Here is a 24,281-nt window from a genome sequence, read left to right as displayed (position 1 = left end):
TGTATGAATAAATTTTTTTATTTTTCACATGGGTAAAACACATTAGATGTGTGCAGCTCGTCAGGAAAGTGTTCACAGGAAAAAGAGTTGAGGGATGGGGGGAACAATGCAGGGTGGTGGGGAACTCCAGCCCTCAAGGGCCCATCCTGCAAGTTTTAGATATCACTCTAGGTCAACACATCCCAACCAAACGATTAGTTCATTACCTCTGTAGAACTTCAAGACATGTTGATGAGGTAATTTTGAATCATTTGGTTCAAGGAGACATCTAAAACCTGCAGGACACTGAGTTCCCCCATTCTGTTCTAATGAGTGCTTCCAGCAGGGTAACACACACTGCTACAAAGCTCAGATAATCTCAAACTGGTTTCTTGAACATGCTCTAAATCCAAGATTTGCATCATGCTCGTGCAACCAGCAAATCTGTAGGAACTGTGCGATGCTTTAATGTCAATATGGAGAAAAATCTCTGAGCTATGTTTCCAGCACATTGTTGAATTTCTGCCTGGTCGAATTAAGGCAGTTCTAAAGGCTAAAGGAGGTCCAACTCAGTACCAGTAAGCTTTTTGTTTATTTTTTTATTCAAGGAAGCATGTTACTATCTAAATTAAGCACACAGTTCACACAGTAAGATTTGTAACATTTTGCTGTTCCAAACAAGTGAAACCCCAAAGCCTACCTCGGAATCTAACAAGACTCATCTGGAAAAAATCATACTGTAATTGCTAACACTACAGCAATTGAGGCAAGGTGGCACTTTAACAATTATATTTATCCATTCATCCATCCTCTTCCTCTTCTGACAGTTAGGATAGACCCCAGTCAGCACCCACAAGTCTGAACTGGTTTGATGGATGGATAGAATTTTTTATGGATAGAAAGTCTGGAGTTGAGGATTTGCTCAACAGAAGAACATAAACTACTTTTTTGACTCCACCTTAGTCGGCAGTGTCAAGTAACACAAGTTGAAAAAGGAAAATTAAAATGTTCATCTACATATTTGGTAAAAAACCCCCCCAAAAACGAAATAATCTCCAAAAGAAATAATCAATAACTGAATAAGTCACTCGTTTTTTGTTAATACACAGAATTTTTCCTTTTCTATTTCAGGGAAAACTCACCATAGTGAGGCCATCATAATCACATTTACATTTAACTATCCAAAAATAGTCTGAAAAATTTGTTAACACTTCCATACTTTTTTGACTTAAGAAAACAAACAAATATAAAAGGTTGTAGCACATGAACTTGGGAAACTAAAATGTTTAACTGACTGATTTTTAAGACCCTGCGCTAAAATGTCTCTTAGAGCGTGGACTGAGTGGCGGACTTGTGTTCTTCGGGCTGGTGGGTTTTCATGTGCGATTTTAAACAGTGGCTCTGAGTGAAGGCTTTCTCGCATAATGTGCACTGATACGGTCTCTCTCCATTGTGGATCCTCATGTGAATCTTCAGGTGTGCCTTGCGAGAGCACGCCTTCCCACAGATCTCACACACAAACTGTTTGATGCCCGCATGGATCTTGACGTGGGAGTTTAGGGCAGCCCTTTGTTTAAAAAAACGTCCACATATGGTGCAGCCGTATGGAGCCTCACCGCTGTGCACTCGCAAGTGTTTCTTTAGTTCGCTGTTGCTCACAAAACCTTTATTGCATGTGACGCAGACAAAAGGCTTCTCGTTGCTGTGCGTCTTCAGGTGAGCCTTCAGGGTCTGATTTGTCGTGAAGGTTTTGCAGCAGATGTGGCAGAGGTACGGTTGGTCCCTGGCTGTGTGAATCTTCTCATGAGTCTTCAAAGACCATTGAAGTCTGAATTGCTTTCCGCAGATGTGGCAGCAATACTGCCGCTCACCAGTGTGAGTCAGCTTGTGTCGGCTCAAAGCCCTCCGATCAGCGACAGACTTACCACAAATCTTACAGTGGTATCGCTCTTTCCTGGTGTGGGTTTTGGTGTGAGCTGTGAGCTGTCCCTTAAGAACAAATGATTTGGGGCATATATCACATTGGTATAGTTTCTCCTGCACATGAATCGAACGGTGAATCCTCAGGGCAGACATTCGAGGAAAGGTTTTGCTACAAACGTTACATTTGAACAGCTTGTTTGCTGTGTGAAAAGACACATGGCTCCGCAAGCTCTTTCTGGAGTAGAAAGACTTCCCACAAATTGAACACTTGTAAGTTTTTTGGTAATTTTGAAGATGGTCCTTCAACTTTTCCACAGAGTCCAAAGTCTTTCCACAAACTCCACAAACACTCTGCGGCTCATCCACGTGACTCCAGATGTGTCTCATCAAACTGGCCAGGTGAGTGTACCCAACTCCACAAACTTTACAGGAAACTTTACCCTTAAACCTCTTTATCCAACACTTGGCTACTTGCTTCTTTTTTGTTTGTTTTTCTTTTTTTCTTTTTGGCAGTTGCAGCTTGGGATCAGGTTTCCAGTCATCGTCTCCATCCAACATCTCATCTTCATTCATGCCATCACTGGAGTTAACTTCGCTGTCACTAGCATCTTCTTCAGTTCGCAGGTCCTGGTTTTCTGATGTTGAGTTGGTGGCCAGAACATCGACTGTGGTGTCATCGTCATGCTGAGTTGGGCTGCCGAGGAACATAAATTTGTAGTTACTTTGTGCAAATTCGAAATGACTTTAAGACAAAGTCTTAAGTGTTCACTGAATCCCAGTTACAGCGGTCCCTCGTTTATCGCGGGAATTACATTCTAAAAATAACCCACAATAGGTAAAATTCGCAAACTGGTAATCTTTATTTTTTACAAATATTATAGATGTTTTAAGGCTGTAAAACCCCTCACTACACACTCTGTAGACTTTTCTCAGACAGGCATGAACATTTTCACACTTCTTTCACACAAAGTTCAAACCTTTGTAGAAAAATAAGTCCAGTATTATAGAATGAAACCAAAGATCAAAACCTGTTTTCAGGTACAGAACATACGAATAGAGCAGCTGCCAGAGAATTCATCATTAATGAATCAATGGAAGAAGAATGAGTTGAGTAAAGTTTGACTTATCTGACTGTTTGGTTTTTGTTTGTTTTTTTGCTTAATGCACCTTATAATCCGGTGAGCTTTATGGTCCGAAAAATACGGTAACTTCTATCCTCCTTTAGCTTGTCCAGAAGTCCAACTTTTTGTGCATCTTCCTCTGCCTTTTGGTGTGCTACTGCAGGTGCCTTTGACGTCGACACTGTTGTGTTTGCTTTCTTCTGCTAGCGAAGATTTATGTAAATTTGACAAGCTGAACACATCCTGTACTGTACTGGAGACATGGTACGAGAGTGATTGACAATGGTTTACAGTCGATCAGGACATAGGACAAAATGCGCTGTGAAAAAAAAAAGCATGCAAAATTGCACCCAAAAAATCTGTGAAACAGCGAGGCCGCGAAAATGGAACGCATTATAGTGAGGGACCACTGTAATCCAATCTCGAAAAACACTTGATATTTAATGGGCTTTAGGTACATGTTGTTGCAAAACAAAAATTTGCACAAAAAAAGGATAAGAGTTTTCCTCCCAGGAAAGCATATCTTGCTCTACAACCTTTATATACCTTTCAGCTTTCATAGTTCGTTCCAAAACAAGCACACTGCCAATACCGTCTGCACTTATACACCCCGTTACCATCAGACAAGCTGGCTTTTGAACTGAACGCTGATAACACGATGGATGGTCTCCCTGGCGGACGCAACGTTCATGATCACCAACAATAATATTAAATTTGGACTTCTTCGAATGACTCTTGGCCCACATGACATGATGGCACCTCTGGGCCATGTTCAAATATGACTTATTTTTGCATGACAGAGCTTTAGCTAGTATCTGCAGATGGCACGGAGGATTGTGTTAACTGACATTGTCTGAGGGCCCCAGAGATCACTGGGATCCAATAAAGGTCATCTGAATTGTCCCTTACAAACTGAGACATTTAACGTCTAACACTCAAAACGGCTTTATTTGCTGTGAAACACGAACACTAAAAGCAGGAAACAAAACACAAAACTAGGAAACTAGGAGATTAGACTAGATCTCAGATTTATATATCTTAATTAATTAATTAAATGCATTAATTAAATTGCTGAAAATTTTCCACCTGTAAAACTGTAAATTGCGAATTCTAGAGCCATTTTCTTTTCTCAGATTTCGCCATCTTTAATTTTCAGTTGACTCCTGTTAGTAAAATGATGTATGCATTTCTTTATATTAATCTAATTAAGCATAATAATCAAGTAAGTTATGGTGTCATCTGGCTACAATTGATTTTTTTTCATGCTGTTCATTTAATTTTTTATTGTTTCAGAAGATGTTTTTGTAAAAGCCTTTGTAAAAAAAAATATATCAGTAGCAAATCTCTTTAATTTCAGTTGTTTTATCAGTTTTTTAAATTACCTGGAAAGCAGTTTAGCTTTAACACTTCTTAGTGCCTCGGCATCACTGGACGGTGGATCGACATTTGTCTGTAAAGAGTGAAGGGTCTTCTCCTCCTCCTTCCCTGTCTGTAAGGGTTAGTTCCACAAATTATTTTTACAAATTTATTTGCAAAAACAACAAAAGTACAAGTTTAGATTAGATTTTTTAAATTCAACCGTCTTTTCAAAAATTCTCTTCTTCTAGTCAACCCACAACTACAGACATTTACAAGCCAGTAAGAACCATATTTCAAATGTTACTTCCTTGCTAGAAAGTCACCTGACTCAAAAATATCGACAAGCTAGGAGCAAAGCAGATTGTGAAAGCTGCTGCTCTACAGAAAAGCAGAAATCATGTGCTAACAAATGTAAATGTTGTGTCAAAATGTCTCATATGAATTGTCTATAACTGCTTCAACCTACCTTTGGCCTAATGTAGAGGGCCGAGTTTCCAACAGCATTGATGGCGTTGTAGATCGCCTCTGGAGTTCTCGGCTCTATTTGCAACAGCTGGAGCCTTTTGTGTGAGCTTGATATGAGAAAGTCCAAATGTTCTTCAGAGCCCAGCTGAGGGAAGGTGGACCTCAGCAACTCCAGGAAGTCGTCCTCTTGCAGACCACGAGGACACGTCAGATTCTGCACCGGACATTTCTTAAACACTGAAATAAAAAGAGTTCAACCTTTGATGGATCTAAAGCCTGAAAGAAACTAACAGTTATTTAACTAACAGTTATTTAACAGTTATTTGAGTCTATAAAACAAAAGAAAACAAAAAAAAAAAAATTAGCAGAGTGATCAACCACAGTCCAAGAAGACCTCATCAAACGACTACTGGTCACTGAGAGGTTTTGTAAACTTGCATTAACATAAATCAGTGACAGGACTCACACAAACACACTTCTTTGTAACTTATTAAGGCTTCAGCTACACCAGCCTAGAGACTCCCTGGCAGCTTCTGGTTGCTAGGTAAAAATGTGCATTCCCTGACTAGTTGCTAGTTATCCAAAATCAGTTGCTACACCTTCGATTTCCTTGTAATTGCTTTGGAGTTTTGCCTAGCGATTTCTGATAACCTCAGGCAACCACTTAGTAACCAGCTGTGGAATATATACAGTGATGTGGAAAAGTGTTTACCCCCTTCCCGATTTCCAGCTCTGTATTCGTATAGCGCTTTGCTAGTCCCTAAGGACCCCAAAGTGCTTTACACATCCAGTCATCCACCCATTCACACACACATTCACACACTGGTGATGGCAGCTACATTGTAGCCACAGCCACCCTGGGGCGCACTGACAGAGGCGAGGCAGCCGGACACTGGCGCCACCGGGCCCTCTGACCACTATCAGTAGGCAACGGGTGAAGTGTCTTGCCCAAGGACACAACGACCGAGACTGTCCAAGCCAGGGCTCGAACCGGCAACTTTCCGATTACAAGGCGAACTCCCAACTCTTGAGCCACGATCGCCCATCTAAATGACGGTGTTGTTATTAAGGGGGAAAATGGTCTGCAAGTCAGAGTTCCAACACAAAAACCACTGCTGAGCAAAAGGTACATCTCAGTTTTGCCAGAAAACATCTTTATGAGACTGTGGCATGACATCAAAAAGGCTGTTCATGCTCGAAAACCCTCCAATACAACTGAATTACAACAATTCTGCAAAGATGAGTGAGCCAAAATTCAGCGCTGTTAAAGTTATCAAGAACATTTGATTGCAGTTGCTACTAAGTGTGGCCCAACCAGTTACTAGGTTTAGGGGAAATCATTTTTTCACACATTTTGTATTTTTTTCCTCCCTTAATAATAAACACCTTCATTTAGAAACTGCATTTTGTGTTCACTTGTGTTATCTTTGTCTAAAACTATGTTTGATGATCTGAAACATTCAAGTGTGACAAACAAAAAATATATCAAGAAAGGGGCAAACCCCTTTTCACACCACTGTACATATATTTTTATTTAGCAATCATAGTTTGCCAGTCTCTAGGACTAATCGACTAATCATTTTAGCTCCATAATGAAGAACATGACCGTACCAGTGTTCGAGAGCGTGTCAATCTGAGAGTCCTCAAGGATGCGGATCCGGAAATCTATAGGAGTCTTTGCGTCATTGTATTTCACCCTATCAAACGCAAACACGCAGAGAAGAAGGAAAATACATTTTTTAATGGCTTTAATTGGCTGAAAGTGTCACAGCGTTGTGTTTTCAATTTTTACAACAAAACGTGGCCAAAATGTATGACTGGCTCTAGGTTTGGTGCAGCAGTGCTATACGTCTTTAGAGCCAGCAAATACACAAGAGCGCACAAGTGATGCCCTCTTTAGTTTGATTACCTTTTTATTTTTTACACTTTATTTTTATTGACAGTCCTGTATATCTTTTACAAAACATGCAGACCCCCAACAAGCACAGAGCATCTAGCCTAACAAACAAAAAAAAAGACATATCCCTTTATGGTACAATCAGATCAAATAGGTGAATTACAGAAATGACACATGGTACCAGAAATTATAATATTTTTCCATTTAAGTAAAGATCCAATTTTTTCCAGTATTTCTCAAATTTATCGGCAGCAAGTCTTAGTGAGAAAGTCAGTCTCTCCGTTGTGTAAATTTTCTTGATAATGCCTATGCAGTCCAAGAATGACGGTGGATCCACGTTTAGCCATTTGCGAGTTATGGCTTTCTTTGCACCAGCCAAAAGTATCAATAAAAGATATTTGTCTGAATTCCTCAGTCCTTGTGGCAAATCACATAGATAAAACACAGTGAAATCAGGGGCCAAGTTCAAGCCCATCACGGTATTGATTTCTTTGATTACTACTAGCAAATAGGGAACAATCTTAGCACATTCCCAAAAAATATGAAAATGTCCTGCAGATACACATCCACAGTTTCTCCAACACTGAGCCTTGTCGGGGTCTTTACTTTGTTTACTCTTAGTATTATGCGTGACAAAAAAACGCACTGTTTTTCCATGCAAATTCCCTCCATAGATGTGAGCTTGAGGTCATTACCACAGCCTTACATATATTGAACCAGTTGTTGTCATGTTTTATTATTTCAGCCTCTTTTTCCCATCTAGCTTTGATATATGTTGTGTCATTATTCCTACATCTTTGTAAACATTTGTATAATCTGGATATGTGTTTCTTTGGTGCATTCCCCTTACAAGAGTCAATGAAGATTTTAACCAAGCCCGTGTCCTCCTCTTCTAGGAATTTTATGTTTCTGTCGTAATGGTGCCTCAGCTGGAGGTATCTAAACAAATCCTGTCTTTCCAAGTAAAAACTTCTCTGGAGTTGCTGGTAGTCTTTTAGTACATTTTTATCTGTAATCTTCCAGTAGCCTGTTATACCCTTATGTGACCACTCTATAAATCTCTTATCCATGTTTGCAGGTGCAAAATCCGAATCGTAAGCAGACTTTTTTCAGTTTTCTTATATTTGAGTATCCTATAACATGTCTCTATGGGCACTTTCATTAGTGCTGGGAGCAGGTCTGCATATATGTCCTTTAATGAGTGGTTGATCTCCATTTAGCCTCACACATTGGATCACACCACCCAATCATCACTCGTAACTGTGCAGCCCTATAATAGTCCTCAAGACATGGCAGAGTGAATCCACCTTTGTCCTTTTGCAGTTGTAATGTCTAAAATTTTATTCTTGGTTTTTGTTTGGCCCAAATAAAATTACAAAACGCCTTTTTCGTCATCAAGCCTGACAGCTACTGATTCGATATTTTTCATTTTATTTATTAGATGGAGAGCCCGCCTCACGTTATCATGAGTTTGCCTATTTCGAACAAAACCTGTTTCTGTATCAGTTAGTTCGGAAGTTATAAATTCCAACCGTTTAGCTAATATTGTTGCAAATATCCCATAGTCGATATTCAAGACTGATACGGGTCTATAGGAACCACATTCTGCTCTATTTTTACCCAGTTTGGGAATTACTGAAATAACTGCTCGTTTCCAGGATGGTGGTATCCCCCCCCCCCGTAAGCACATGGTTAAAGCAATCCCTCAGCAGAGGGGTTACTACTCTGAAGTGTTTATACCACTCTGCCGGGTAGCCATCCTCATCGGCCATCTTATTACCTTTCAATTTTGAAATAGCCTTGTTAATCTCCTCCGCAGTTATTGTTTGTGTTGTGTTCCTATCGATGGTAAATCAAGTGAGGAAAGAAATACATTAACAGAGGGCACATCTATCATGTGTGGTTCTGCGTACAGTCGGGTATAATAGGTCACAAAAGATTATTTTATGCTTTTCATGTCATGACATATCTTATCATTTGCTGGGTTTTTAATTTTCTGAATAAATCTGTCAGCCTGCTGTTTCCGTATCCTCCAAGTAAGGAGTCTCTTAGATTTGGGACCATTTTCATAATAATTCTGCTTAATGAGTTTAGCCCATCATATAACCTATTAATATCTGTTGTGTTTCTTTAATTTTTCATATGTTCTGATTCTAGGTGTTTCAGTCTCGTAGTAAGGTCTTTTAGATACTTCTCTTTTTCCTTTTTTTAATATGAGGACCACAAAATTAGCTTCCCTCGTAAGAACTGCCTTCGCTGCATCCAATAAAATACTAGGAGAAATATCACCATTGTTATTGTACTCCATGTATTCCTTAAATTCTTCTTTTACAAACTTTTTGAATTCTACATCATTTAGTAGACTAGTATTAAGCCTCCATAAAGTCTCTTTGCGATCTGAATCCAAATGGAGTGTCAGGTACACCCCTGCATGGTGCGAAATATCTCTCACCCCTATATCACAATTTATAATTCTATGCTTATCAAAGTGTCACATAAAAAAATAGTCCAGTCTTGAATACATATGGTGGGAATGTGAAGAAAAGGTATATTTCTTTTCCAGTGAGTGTGCATCCCTCCACACGTCAACCAACCCCAATTCCTTAAGCATTCTTTTAACATATAATGCTTCTGGTTAGTTTGATTACCTTTTGATATATTTTGCTCGATCAGCTGATGGTGTTGCAGGGTTGGATCTGGAGTTGTCATCTTGTTTCTGGAGAAACAGACACAGCAGAAAAATATCTCAAACTTCACCATCCCAGTGTTTAGTTTCCCCAACAGAAAAAAAACATGCCCCAACTGACATAACATTTCATCATTTGAAAGCTTTAGCTTCCAAATGATTCAGTCTCTATGGAAAAACTTACACAATCGCAAAAAATCTCCTGGACTGAACAAACAACCCTAAATGTGTATAAAATTTGTTACCCTGTTGATATAACAATACCAGATGAATATGCACTAATTGGTAAAAATACAACCCAATTGGTATGAAAATAATCAGAACATGTCTGAACAGGCAAAATTATTGAATATTTGTTCTGAAAATGCCATTAAGAGACCCATCAACAAACGGATCAGACTTCCAACCGTCAGAGAGGTGAAAACATGGCAAGAGGGGGTCATATCTGTTCTGCGAGATTGCTTTGAATAAAAACCCCGGTTCTCTGCAAAGCTACGCAACCTGATGAAAATCAGAGACTCTACCTTTAAGTCCAAAAATAGAGAAGTTTACACTACAGCCAGAGCAGACCTATCACAGGCCATCAAAGAGGCAAAGTGGCAGTATGCAGATAAGATCAACACACATTTCACAAGTACAAAGGATACTCTGTGCATGTGGCAGGGCATCCAAACAATCACGGGCTACAAGCCAACACCTCCAGTAGGGGTGGGCGATATAAACGATATACGATAGAAACTATATAAGTTTGGCCAACGATAGAGATTTTGACTATACCGCTCTATTGCAATAGCGCATGTTGATGACATCATCAAGCTGCGCCTGTTTTGGTTGAAAGCATCGCAGCGGCTACAACCATTATCATCTGCAAATTATGCTGGGCGACAGTCATGGCAAAGAGATGAAGCACTTTTGAAATATGGGGAAAGCCAAAAACTGCTCTTCCTCCACTTCCGTAACATTGATTCATTAATGTTGAATTCTCTCGCAGCTGTTCTATTCCCATGTTGTTGCAGTATATTAATAACTAACCTCGTATTGTGGATGAATAATCTCAGTTGTTCTCCTGACTGAAGTTTAGCCCGTGTATAGCATCCTGCTATGCGATTGCATTTGTCCCTGATCACCAGAATCCCTCACGTTAACTTTTATTGCGTGGAAAAAAAGTTGGTGTTCGTCCTCCAGCTTCACTGTGCTAATGTTATGCTAACATAGCTGTGTCGCTAGCAGTCGCATAGCACAACCAATTATATACCAGGTAGTCCAACTTCAGTAACCCTGCAAACGCCACTGCTGTTTAGTTTTCTGTCTTCATTTATGTTGGAAGTGGTAGCAGAGCTGCACGTTTTAATTAGTTTCAAAAATCTCTCAGTCAGAACATGGTATGTCATGTTTGGGTGGAAGCTAGCGAGCTAACTTCCTGTTAACTTGTAACTCCGTCAAATTTAATAAATTCTGTTTTCATTGATGCATGGATGTTAAACTTAATTGTTACACTTGTTAAACAGCAACGCTGATGATTTTATTAAAGACGAAAGAATTTAGTGTTCGTTTGACTTTGGGACCTGAAGCGGACGGAGTTTTGGACCCAGATTACTCCGTGAAGCTCCTCACTATGGCAGCCGTAATGCTCTGACAATCCATCAAGCAGTGCGGCTTACCAAACATGTACTAAAACATTTTTTTAACAGATTTCTGCACGCCAAAATCGGTTCGAGGTCAGTAAGCACAACCAGAATTCATACATAAGGCACACTCTCGATTTTTGAGAAAATTAAAGGATTTTAAGTGTGCCTTATAGTGTGGAAAATACGTTATACAGAAGAAAATCATATATCGCGATATATATCATTACCGCACGTGCTTCAAATTATATCGCAATATGGATTTTAGGTCATATCGCCCAGCCCTAACCTCCGGCATGCAGCAGTGATCCCTCACTGCCAGACCAACTAAATGACCTCTTTGCACGTTTTGAAGCAGAGAACAAAGAGTCAGCAAGGAAGATGCCCCCCTCCCCCAATGACCAAGTACTCTGTTTGTCCACAGCAGATGTCAGGATGACACTTCAACACCTGGTGGACTGGTGTCAGAATAACAACCTGTCTCTAAATGTTCAGAAGACTAAAGAGATGGTTGTTAACTTCAGGAAGAGGTCAACGACCCACACCCCACTGCACATCAACAGATCTGCTGTTGAGATGGTCAACAGTGTGAAGTTCCTGGGTGTGCACATATCAGCTGACCTCTCCTAGAACCTGAACACCACCACCATCATGAAGAAAGCCCAACAATGTCTTCACTTTCTTAGGAAACTGAAGAAGGACAGTCTCCCTCCTCTCATCATTTTACCAGGGAACCATTGAGAGCGTCCTGCTACATCACTATCTGGTACGGGAACTGCACCCTCGCTGAAAAGAGGTCTCTGCAGCGGATAGTGAGGACAGCTCCCAACTATGGCAGACACATCATCCGATGTGAGAACAGCATAGTGAAGGACACCTTCCACCCCTCACATGCACTGTTCTCCCTCCTTCCATCTGGCAGATGGTTTTGCAGCATCAAAACCGTAACGACCAGACACTGCAAGAGCTTCTTCCCCCAAGCAGTCAGAGCCCTCAACTCACTACCACAAAATGACTGATATACACATACACCCTTATGAACACCTTACAATACTCATTAAAAGACTCAAAAAAAAAAAAAAAAAACTTCCACAAATCCACTACAAACTGGACCTGAAAACAACATGCTTATTTGCACTCAGTCACATAATTCTGTATACACTGTATACTTTGTATACTACTGTATTGACAATAAAGCTCTTGGATCTTGAATCTTGAAGAGAATGCAGTCCTTCCCAACAAAACATCACTCCACAAGTGTCAAAATGCCTCTTATGAATTGTTTAGAACTGTATCAACCTACCTTCGGTCTGATGTAGAGGGCCGAGCTTCCTGCAGTCTTGATGGCCTTGTAGATCACCTCTGGGGTCCTTGGCTCTACTTGCAAAGGCTGGAGCCTCCTGTTTGTGCTGGATGTAAAAAAGTCCAAAGGTTCATCAGAGCCTAGCTGAGGGAAGGTGGACCTCAGCAGCTCCAGGAAGTCGTCCTCCTGTAGACCAGGAGGACACCTCAGATCCTGCACCGGACATTTCTTAAACACTGAAATACAAAGAAGTCATTGTGAAATCGTGAAACCAAGAAAAAAAAGGCACTTTCATGATCATTTGTAAAACCTAAGAGTCCACCTTGAGGTCCTGAAATAACGATGAATGTCACTCTGAAACAGTTTGCTGGGCCTCTTTACATTCCAACACATTTAATATTGGTAAGAAAATTAAAAAAAAAAAAACATATCTGAAAAACAAAGAACATGAAGTATACCAAGGTTAGAGAGTATTTCAGTCTGGGAATCCTCCAAGATGCGGATCCGGAAATTTGGAAGGGTCTGCGTGCCTCCAGTCAGAGCTTTGCTGGGCCTCTTCACTTCAAACTGATTGTAGAAACAAGTTTATTTACAGATAATCTCTTGATAAAAGCTCAAAATATACATTAGACAACAAACAAAATAGAACTGAGAGGTCTGAACACTCTGACTTCTGGCCTGGTTAGATACAAACTGAACCACAAAACTTTTCTAAAAAGCATTGATGCATGCTCAATCATCCAGGTAAGGAAATACCAAAAAGTTGACTCTGTTCAGATGATTAGAATCAACATTTCGGGATGAATAAAAAAGGTGAAAGTCTTTGCTGATATTTAACTCGAGTGAAAAAAATGGTTCACCATCCCTTTATCCTAATGGTAAATACAAAAAAAAACCACTTAAAAGTTTAATTCTAGCCCTTCTGAGTGGGATGTAGACTCAGGATTTTAGCTACAAGTGCCTGTGTTTGAAAGTGAGATTTCCTGAAACAGTAGCGGTAACATCTATTCTTGCAAAGAGAACAACAGTCTCACATGTTGTCTATGTCAGAGTTTGGTACATCTCTAAAGCTTGTGATGCAAATGCTGAGTTGGAATTCTGATCCATACAGAAGAACATACTTCTCTTTCCTGTTGTAGCATCTACTAAAGTTCAACCAACGTATTGGTGGGGCTGAGCAATCAACTGATATAAAACATTTCCTGATATATCTGTATTGACATTTAGATCAGCTGATAAATTAAAATTTTAAAAGTGAAGAGAAAACAGTTGTGTTCCAGGTCAATGAGATTTAGTTAGACATTTTCAGCAGCTACACCTCCAGCTGGAGGTGGACAAGGGTCACGGGAGGGCTGGAACTTATCCTAGCTGGGCATAAGGCAGGGTACACACTTGTGTGTCCATGCCACCCACCCAGTGGGGGTGATGACAACACCCCATCGGCCTTTTATGGTTGAGCGTCTGTTTATGTTTCATGTGTCTAAAAATATATATAACAAATTTTCAAAACAACAAATAATGGTGTTGGTATTGGTCAGACTCTATATCTATATTTTTAAATGGACTGAAGGCTGTGTAAGTTCTGAGATTTTGTCTTTGTAATTCTATAAATTCTTTTAACCATTTGAGGTTCACATCAAGACAATTGCAATTAAAAAAATATTTCTTTGCATTTTTATTCCTTTAGAACAACAGTAACAAAGTTTAGATTTTTTTTTTCAAACATAGTTTGAAACGCCATAGTTTTTCTTTTAAACATAGGCCTCTACCAAACGGTTGAGATTTTCATTAATGGTAAAACTCTGAATACAAAAATATTTTTAAAAGCTTAATAAATCAGTTATAAACTTCTGTAACTTAGCAGCAGACTAGACAGAACAGGTACAAGAGAGTTGTTGTGCTACAGAACCAACTGCAATTTAGAGGTGTTAGATGTCCTTTATTTCTGGTGATGCGCAACAAAGCACTGCTGGTGGGCCTTTCAGGCACAGAAACACTTTGCACTTCTGACATTTCCACCTTGACAGTACCTTTGGACAGTGGTTATAACGGCCTTGGTTTTCACAGTGAAGTGTCCCAAGTTGTCATAACTTTTGACAATTCAAATGTCCCTCTTGAGGGACTAATAAAGGTTTATCTTATCATATCTTATCATAAATCGACAAATTAATCATTTGGTAAAGTGTTTTAAAAAAATATTTGAATCTCATAACTAGAGATGGCACGATACCACTTTTTTATGTCCGATAATGATATCATTAATTTGGATATCTGCCGATACCGATATGAATCTGATATAGTGTATTTTTTAAATCAACAAAATAATTTTTTTAATATCTTGCTTTGTATAAGTTCATACTCAAGTTTAAAAAAAAACTAAACGCTAAAGCTATTCTGTTAAACCTGTATGCAAAAACTATTTCATAATTCAGAAATACTGATAAATCTAATAAATTTAAACCTACACCATCCTCACTATTCTGGTATTTTAAAGAGTACTTAGCGGAAATATTAAGCAACCTAACTAATAGGGTTGCCAACTCCTAGCAAAAATAAATAAATAAAAAATAGGGAACCACCTATGCGCCTTATGACGCAATCAACTTTAATTTAATGCACGTGTAAAAAAAAATGCAGAGAAATCAATTATATTTCAACAATAATTAAATTAAAAATTAATTAAAATAAATAGATTCAACATCTTTCTTCAACAGAATTGCAGACTGCACAGATGGTACCTTCCCAAAGGAAAAAGTACTATACCTTACTAGGGTATATTAAACTTAATGTATATACTACATACTATATATATATATATATATATATATATATATATATATATATATATACACACCTATATATATATATATATTAGGGGTGCAACGATATTCGTATCGATATTGAACCGTTCGATACAGTGCTTTCGGTTCGGTACGCATATGTATCGAACAATACAACATTTGTAATTTATTTTATCAATTTTCCTTCTGACAATGCTGTCTGTGTTGAGCGCTCAGTGAATCTGTGTTCGACTACTCCGCCTAGGCTGCACTGTCGAGCGCAGATCCACTGAGCGCTCAACACAGACAGCATAGTCAGAAGGAAGAGCGCAGGGCAAGCTAGCGAGACAGAAGTTAAGCTCTCCTTGCAACAGGCATTGAACCTCATTCAGATCTGGCGTTTGGAATTATTTTGGTTTTCATGTGACGTATGACCCTGAAGGTAAGCGAGTCATGGACTAAAGTAAAACAGTATGTTGGATGTGCCATGCAATGCTCAATTACATTGGTGTGAACTAGTGTGTTAGCGCAGTTAGCTCGTTAACGTGTTGGCCGTCTAGCCCCATGCACGGGGCGATCGGCGGTAGCTCGTTAACGGAGATTTGCCGTGTTGTGGCGTTAAGGTCATTTCAACGAGATTAACCTGAAAGCACTAGTGGGAACACAACGAATATGACTGCACATTTACGCCGACATCATCCTAGTGCAAAGACAAGTGGAAGCAGACAAAAAAAAGCAAGCATGCTACTAACTTTAGCCGAGTCATTTAGACAGCTGTTAGCACATGATTCTCCTTATGCTGCTGAGAATATAGCCCAGAAGAAGCGGATAGTATAGCTTTTATTTTGGAAAGAGCCATTTCTCTGTAATAAACTCTTTTCCAAAGATGAGTGATTCCTCAATCAGATACAGGGCTTGCAATATCGCTAGCCCGACGTCCCGGAGCTAGCGATTTTTCCAGTCGGGCTACCAAAATCTATCTCTTCCCTGCCCATCGGGCTATTGTAGGAAAAATATATGTCAATGCTTTTGCATTCTTTCAGAAATGTAGCTGGGTAATTATGTCATTGGCATCGGTGAGCCACTGTCAATATGTGACATATTGAAGTCGCGTTTGAATTTGCGCTTGTTTTTTTGCTTTCACTTTGCAATCGTGCGAACTGTGTATAGAGAGCGACAGCACTGATCTGTGAGTGATGATAATTTGCGCACCAATTCCTCTGACATCGTCTTATTAATCGTTAGCTTACTATGCAAACATGACAAGTGAAATCTCCCGCAGCAAGCTTAAACACGTGAGAGGTTGATCGCGCAGAGAATCGCTGAGCTTATGTGAGTACGTGTGTAAAAGCATTTCAGTTCTGCTGAGCCAAATAAGACAGGTCAGGGTGAAGAAGTGACAGCCAAAGAAAAGCTTACCACAAAACGGAGAAGTTATGACAAATCAGACTATAAGGCAAAAAGAAAGTGCAGCTTTATGGTTTCATGGACAAAATAATTTCTGTGGCTGCGATATGATGAGCTAAATAACCAAGACTGCACATAAGTGGTCCGCAGGTGCGCATTCGCTGTCAAAATAAAAAACACGCACAGGGGTTAGGGTTAAATTTAAAAACTGTACTTTTGAGTTAAAATATATATTTATAATTTTAATAAATGACAAATTAAAAATGCATGAACATTTTTTGTATCGAAAAAATATCGAACCGTGACACCAAAGTATCGAACCGAACCGAACCGTGAATTTTGTGTATCGTTGCACCCCTAATATATATATATATATATATATATATATATATATATATATATATATATATATATATAATGTTCTTCCTCTACACCCCCCCCCCCCCCCCCAATTTTTTTGCACATGTCGAGGAGCGTGTCAGGCTACATTTCACTGTGTGTTATACTTGTATAACTATGCATGTCACAAATAAAGAACCTTGACTTAATGGTTACTATATACGGTAATGGACTTCTATACATTTTACATCAGATAAGAACTTTGGGTGTAAGATTCAGATAATTATTTATTAAAAGCTAGACATTTTAAATGAGAATAAGAAAGAAAAGTATGTCTTTGTGCCCCCTTTTCCCTGTTCATGCCCTACCTGCCCCCTTGGCTAAACTTTGCTAGATCCGCCCCTGCACAGTTACCAGCCGTCAGCTACGTAGAAAAGGATCCTGGTGTAGAAAGTAATATTAAATAAATTCTAGCTACAGCTTATCGAGCTTAATGTGCTGCTGTTGTTCAGCCGCTGGTTTCCTTTTTCTGGTGTAAAGTGGGTCAAAAACAAACAAGAGAGACGGAGTCACAACAGAAAAGCCGATCAGCTGATCACTGATCAGTTTCATGACTGAAGTAGCAGCAAGAAGAGGCAGTCGCTCCATATATCGGTTGTTAAGCTTAACGCTGGAATGCTTCACAAACATTCAGAGATGAACTTACACACTTGCTTTACTTCTCTCTGGGATCACTTTCTCAGAGATGAAGTGCTAGTTTGGTAGCGAGGCTACAAATGCTCGACCAGACTGCCGAGAGGTCTCACATTTCTCAGCCACTATGAGTTACCCCATGTCGCAAGTTTTGTGAGGTGCTTTCGTTATTTAATGGATCGGATTACATTTTTAATTTCTCTCCGATATCCGATCCAGTAATTTAGATCAGTATCGGACCGATACGATGCATAATATCAGATCGTTCCATCGTTACTCATAACATTAGCTAACTCTAACTATTAGATCATGGGTAGGGAGCGTTAGTCCTCAAGAGCTGGTGTCCTGCAGATTTTAGATCTCACCCTGGGTCACTACACCTGAATCAAATGATTAGTTCATTACCAGGCCTCTGGAGAACTTCAAGACATGTTGAGGAGCTAATCTAGCCATTTGAATCAGCTGTGTTGGATCGAGGACATCTAAAACTGCAGGACACCGGCTCTCGTGGCCTGTAGTTTCCTACCCCTGTATTAGATCCTTAAAATCAAACCTCCGTCAATCTTTTGATCCATTGGGGTGTGGTAAGCCATCAAACGCCCCTATTTGAAAATAAGGATATTACATGGAATTGCTTGTATGGCCAAAATTGGGTAAATGATGTAATTTGTAAAATCAAAACAAAAAAACATTAAAAAGTATAATTTTTAGGTGTTGAGTTTCGAGTGAAAGCAATTTTAGCCATTTTTTGCCATGATAGAGGCAAGAACAATGTTTAGTGAATATATTTTTGATGTATTTAAGAAGCTGAAAGTTATTAAAGCTGAAAAAAATCAAGACCCTTTCATTCCACTTGCATTAACACAGCAAAAATGGTAATAAATAAATAAATAAATAAATAAATAAAAGTGAAGTGGCTACAAATGGCCAGCACAAAGCCCAGAGCTTTAATGCATAAAGTGTATAAAAATCTTATTGATTACAGGGTAACACATTAATGTTAATAGCAACTCTAAGCTTTTAATTTTGAAGTTTCAAGTATAAAACAATGCTGTTACATTTACACTGTAATGTTTTACTGTAAGTATGGAAACAAGTAAACAACATTTTGAAATAACTTTAATTGGAATTCTGTACACTGAAAAAAAACAACAACCCAACAACACATAAAAAAACAAAAAAAACAACAACAAATAGCCAATTCCTTCATCTCTCCATTAAATGTCAAACATCGCATTGACCCGTAATCCCTGCTCGTCAGCACATGCTTTTAAAAAGAGCTCCATGTCCTCTGCAAACTGAAAAACAAACAGGAAGAAGTCCCTCTACACAAAAACACTGCAGATGACAGGCCAGACAAACATCTATTGATCTGTTTGAATGCCTCCTCATTAGGGGTGGGCTATATCATATCGTTCACGGTAATACCGGTGTAATGTTGGGCAACGATAAGAAAATGAAACATCGTGACAGAATATGGGTGAAACGTGCATGCGCGGTGCCTTTGTTTACATACGCACATGGTGGCGACGCAGAATGAGAAGAGTGAAAGTGGATCGTTAAATGAAACAGATGAACCAGAATTGGTTTGTAAATATGCTGCAACTTCAGTGGTGTGGAACTGGTTTAGCTTTCATCCGTCAGATACACAACAAAGCACTATTTTTAGTAGAGCATGCTGCATGTTGATGGTTTTTTTTTTTTGCACTAATAAAGTTGAGGAGTTGTAAAGTATTTTGTCTGGTGTAAATTATATCGTCAGTTATATCGTTATCGCAAATTTTCAAATGTATATCGTGATAAATATTTTTGGCCTTTTTTTTTTTAAGAAGACTAAGACCACAGTGAGGGCATTTCATTTTCATGGACTTCATTTAGCACAGAGGGTAGAGCATATGCATGGTCTACCGAAGATTCAGAAAATGGTTTAGATGTTGGAGAGAAGACATTGAGAGGGATGCGGGGCACCTTGGAGAGTGCAGTGGGGAGCAGTCCTGATAGTGGTGGCTGACTAGCTATTGAAACATTATGTTGACATGACAATAAATGCCTTGCCATATCCCCACGCCGTATGATTGTCATGTTACAGACAGGACAGTGAAAGTGTCCTGTTGTCCTACATGGCAGCCTGCACCGGCATATCATTTTGTCTGTAAGAGAGAAAAAAAACACATGTAATTTAAATGTAGTTATATGGAATGCAATCAATTTATCTAACAATCAGAGTGTACATGTTAAGAAAAATATCCAAGCCATCCTCAATAATGAAAGCAAAATGGTGTGGATCACAAGAGCTGTCAAGAAATGTAGTGAACAGGAACAAAAAATGTATTTAATGAAAACACATTTTTCTCTTGCTGATGAATGCACTGAACTGTACAATGTGAAAAGCAACTTTTAAGTCAACAAAGAGAATGCAGAAGTACTAAAAAGAAGTGCATGTTTATAACTTTAACTATAAGGTATATATAATACTAACATACCTTTAAAAGGCAAAGCATTTTTAATGTGTCCACTTATATGCTCCTCAATCACTGCCCTGACAGTAGGGCTGAAATTGGGGCACAGAGGGCAGTGAAAGAGTCTTCTGCAACATGTTGTGCATTCCTGCAATTCTGGCTTTGAGGCAGAATTCCAAATTGATATGTGCATCTAAAACAGAGAAAAACAGATAAACACCGTATACACATTTAGGTTCAGGTTTTAGCAGAAATAACACGTTACAGTTAGCATGTAAGAGATTTGGGGAGAAAATTCTTTACAAAAAACTAATTTACAAGACACTTTTATTTGTGACATATGTATCTATTGACATATAATAGACAATTTAACCGAGGCTAACTAAAATCTGGGCAACAAAAAAGCAGATGTAATGTAATAACCCTGATTTGAAAATGTAGGGAGTACAAAGTACATGTCATGCTAAAATGTAAGAAGCAGAAGTATAAAGTAGGCACAAGAAAGTGTAGCAGTAAAGTACAGATACCAGAAACTTCTACTAAGTACAGTAATGACGTATTTGTACTTTGTTACTTTCCATCTTTGATGCCAACAAAATAAATCATATTCTAACGCAAAATGTGTATTTTTTGCCATCTCGCCCACAGAAGCCCTTAATCCAGCTCTCTTACTTTAACCAGGGCCCGTAAACAGACATATCTGTGTTTCTCTGCCATGGATAAAAAAACCAAAATTTAAAAATGCCCGTTGCTGTAACGCAAAGTGCCAACATGATCAATGTAAGCAAACTAGATGATTCCTAGAATTATGAAATTGCTAACGGCAAATTTATATATGAAAGACTCTGTCCCAACCTTTACGATCCACTTGCAAGGTTTCCACTGTATCCATGCAGGTCACGTATTTCTGCCTACTGTGGAGGTCACGTGTTTCCGGTTACTGTGGAGGTAATATGGCACTCCACAGCGGCTGCAGCCAGACCCTTCTCGGGCTATCTTTTTAAGTCACGGTGCCATTTGGTGGATTTTTTTGGCAATACAATTGGTAGAAAAGACTCAAAAAGGTAGGTCAATTTACCTCATTGAAATGATATAGGGCCTCAAAATGTACTCTACCAATTGGTTGACCAGAACATTAAACCTTGGAGAATACATTCAGATGACCTTCAGGTGGATCTAGAGAGCTAAGTTATAAGATTTGAACTGAAGGCTGTTTGAGGCAATTACAGCTTATGTAGACACACTTAGTAATATGTCTAAATACTTAATCGGTTTTGGACTGTGTTGCATTTCTGCCAGGTTTTCACTTTATGTCTCAACTCAAACTAATTAACAACCAATTACTGCAAAATTTTTAATTTTCAGTATAAATCACACGAGAGCTGACTTGAATAATTTTAAGTTTTGACATTTTCACATATCTAAGATAGATATGTGAATTTCAAACCTTACAGGTATTTGATGATCTGGTTCCTTAAGTTGTTCTTCATGCTGTGTGGAGCTTGTGTCTGGTTGCACAAATGGCATCTCCACCCCCTCCTCTTCCACATAATCGTACACCGGGAGACCTGAGATCACAGTGTCCTTCACATCTGGACACAGAAAGTCAGTTTTAACACAGTAATGTTTGAGTTTTACATCACAGGACTGTTTGACAACTAAAGTAAATTTTTACAACATCTGCACACACTTCTACAATTTTTATGCATGCACTGAAGCAAAACCCAATTTAACCTAAATTTCACAGCAGGAAATTGCTGAGCTCTAAACAAAAACATACACTTTGCCTTCTTATATGCTGTTTAGTGTTGCACAGCTGTGCTGAGTGCAGCTGTAACTGTTCTGTTAGCATCTTTGTATCACTACACCCTGTAAGAGGTGCAAGCTGATGCATTTTGTTGCATTTTTTAATGTCTTTAACTCACTAAAATAAAGGCTTTTTACTACAAACTCAATTCTAAAAATGTTGGAATTCTACGTCAAATATGAATAAAACAAAATGCAGTTCATTTGCAAATCTCATAACTTCGAACCAGCACTAACACTCAGAGAGCTTCGAACTCCTCTTTTACTTCTACTTCATCTGCTTTTGTCAGTTCAGTTACTTGTACTGCTGGTGTTTTTTGTATTTTACAACACAAAATCTCCAATGCAAAACCTCACAAACACACCTGACTGTTGCATGTGATGCTCATTCTCCTCGAGACTGGCTTCCATCAATACGTCACAGCTGTGCAGCTCTTTAAAAGTAAAACACTTTTTTTTTTAATTATGAGGGCCTAGAACTCAAAAAAAAATATTTATAGTGAAATATTCATGATAAGGTAAATGTAAAACAGATTCCGAGGTGATTAGCTGTTTTGATCTTTTGACCTTCACTAAGTCTGTCCGTTTCTACATTAAGTGCTGTGTAGAGAATGTGAAAGTGACCAAAAGCACCCAATTCACAAAAATCTTTATTTACGTCATAAAAACAATCTGTGTATCATTCGTTTCAGATGTTTTGATCTTTTTCTTTGCCAGTTAGTGAGCATAAATGTGTAATTTGGTAAAGAAAGTTCGGAACACCCATAACCATAACTTTGCTGACCTGTCCTCTCAAGCTTGACCCGAGGCTGCAAGAGCTCCAGCAGTCTCCTCTGCCGGTCGATCTCCTGCCTGAAGCCCGCGACCTCCTCCTCGTAGTCGGCTATCGTCCTCTCCACCACTGCTAAGATCTCCCGGGCGGCTGTGCTCAGTTTCTCAGTGATGATTCCTCTCAGTATGTCGCTCTTGGACATGTTAGCGACGCTGTCGAGTGGCTCCGAGCCTCCGCTGCTGCTTGTCCAGCAAAACATGATTTTCTTTGTTTGTTTTTTCAGTTTTGATGTCGAACGCGTTTGAGACTGTTACGGTGCAGCCACATAATGCGTCCGGGGAGAAACAACAGCTGTATCCTTTTCTGACCACTCTATCCGGACAGCCTTCAGTGACAATTCAACAACTCAACCAGTTTTAGTAATGTAATAATTATTTTACAAAGATTATTCTCCAAATGTTTGCTTTAAAAACTTTTTTTTATTATTAGTTAGTGTCCTTTATATTTCTGTTTCTAATTAACACGGAAAATGCATTAATAACCGTTTCAATTCAATATCAATTAACAAAAAGCGTGTTCATTCAAAAGTTTTCTCTGCTTTTCTTTTAAACAGATATCACTGTAAAGTAAATTTTCTTAAATTTGTCAATTAAAAAAAACGTAACAAAGGTTAAGTCAGAGTAAAAAACTCCCCTTAAAGTTTCTCTTTGGTTCTCCTTTTTGTCTGGCTTTTATCAGTGGATGTTTTTATGTTTTCTGATGTACTGCTCTTCGTTCAACTTTTAATATTTCCTTCTTCAAGAGACTTTTATGGGAGCTAGTTTCCACTAATGAGAAAAACAATCTTTTTTGTTTTACATCCACTTTTGTAATTAGCTCAAAATTTTGACTCAATATCTTTAGAAGAAACAAGTTTCAAGATGACATAACTCTAAATTTCAAACGTTAACATTGACGCACCATCCTGTGGTGCAAATTGGTTTTCCATGAACGTATAACCTGGTATATATATTTCAGCTGATACCTCATCAACACTGTGCCTCTTGATGATGTTTTGAGCATAACAAAATATACAACCCCCCCCCCAAACTTATTTATCTTTTTTGTGTTTTCTTTATTACCGAGGGCACCACTGAAATTTTTGTTATGTTCTAGCAACATAATAGCAAAAAATAAATACATCTTAAAGATGTAAATGTTGCTTCTTCTCTTTTGTTGACAGCTTTTTTAAGTTGTACAACTTTTTAAACTAATTTTAATTAAGTTCCACAAAATCCCCCAGAAATCAAATATTTTTTCATCTTTTAGATATATACAAGTATCTCTCTCTATACATTTCCTGTCTGTCTTTGCATGTGTAATATATATATATGATTTTGAAAACATGAAGTCAGAATCAAGACTGGTTTTTTTGCGTTAATTTTTTTTAAATTAACGCAAATTTGTTTTTTTCTTACTGACTGACTGAAAGTCTACTTTCATGTTTTTCCTTACGCTACAGGGTAAGATAGTGTCAGTTATTTCTGTGAATCTGCTGGTGTGTGTTTTTAATCATTCAAACATGTTCCTTACATTTTGATTTCTTCCCTTTAGATTTGGCTTAATTGTCTTTCAAAAAAGCAGAACTAGTCATCTCTTTAGGCTTTTCAGTACTTATATCCAGAAAA

General features: G+C 38.5%; 1 protein-coding gene across 3 annotated transcripts; it reads right to left on the bottom strand.

The window, feature by feature from the left end:
* Positions 1–544: 544 nt before the first annotated feature.
* LOC146713396 (uncharacterized) lies at positions 545–22,936 on the bottom strand. 3 transcript variants are annotated; one of them, XM_085447640.1, is made up of 12 exons: positions 22,627–22,936; positions 22,208–22,276; positions 21,489–21,628; positions 20,061–20,229; positions 19,546–19,727; positions 12,817–12,925; positions 12,359–12,594; positions 9,393–9,460; positions 6,459–6,544; positions 4,849–5,084; positions 4,406–4,512; positions 545–2,596 (listed from the first exon to the last, which is right to left on the bottom strand). In XM_085447640.1, exons 1-12 carry the CDS (start codon positions 22,871–22,873, stop codon positions 1,306–1,308), a joined length of 2,940 nt encoding a protein of 979 aa, XP_085303766.1. In that variant the 5' UTR covers positions 22,874–22,936; the 3' UTR covers positions 545–1,305. The 3 variants fall into 3 exon arrangements, with proteins under 3 accessions (XP_085303766.1, XP_085303756.1, XP_085303747.1); XM_085447621.1 differs by lacking the exons at positions 19,546–19,727; positions 20,061–20,229 and having other exon boundaries at positions 549–2,596; XM_085447630.1 differs by lacking the exons at positions 19,546–19,727; positions 20,061–20,229; positions 22,208–22,276 and having other exon boundaries at positions 547–2,596.
* Between the last annotated feature and the right edge of the window lie 1,345 nt (positions 22,937–24,281).

This window comes from Copadichromis virginalis, linkage group LG3 (genome assembly GCF_057382275.1).
Source record: "Copadichromis virginalis isolate Kocher_CV1m ecotype Utaka linkage group LG3, C_Virginalis_male_GT1.1, whole genome shotgun sequence".
Taxonomy (NCBI): Eukaryota; Metazoa; Chordata; class Actinopteri; order Cichliformes; family Cichlidae; genus Copadichromis; species Copadichromis virginalis.
Note: the sequence above shows the minus strand (reverse complement) of the source record. Positions and strands in the feature narration are given on the sequence as shown.

Coding starts and splice junctions, on each gene's coding strand:
- LOC146713396 (XM_085447640.1), bottom strand. CDS start 22,873: ATGTTTTGCTGGACAAGCAGCAGCGGAGGCTCGGAGCCACTCGACAGC. Junction 22,277..22,626: donor GGTCAAGCTTGAGAGGACAG/GTCAGCAAAGTT, acceptor TTACTTTTAAAG/AGCTGCACAGCTGTGACGTA. Junction 4,513..4,848: donor CCCTCTACATTAGGCCAAAG/GTAGGTTGAAGC, acceptor TAACCCTTACAG/ACAGGGAAGGAGGAGGAGAA.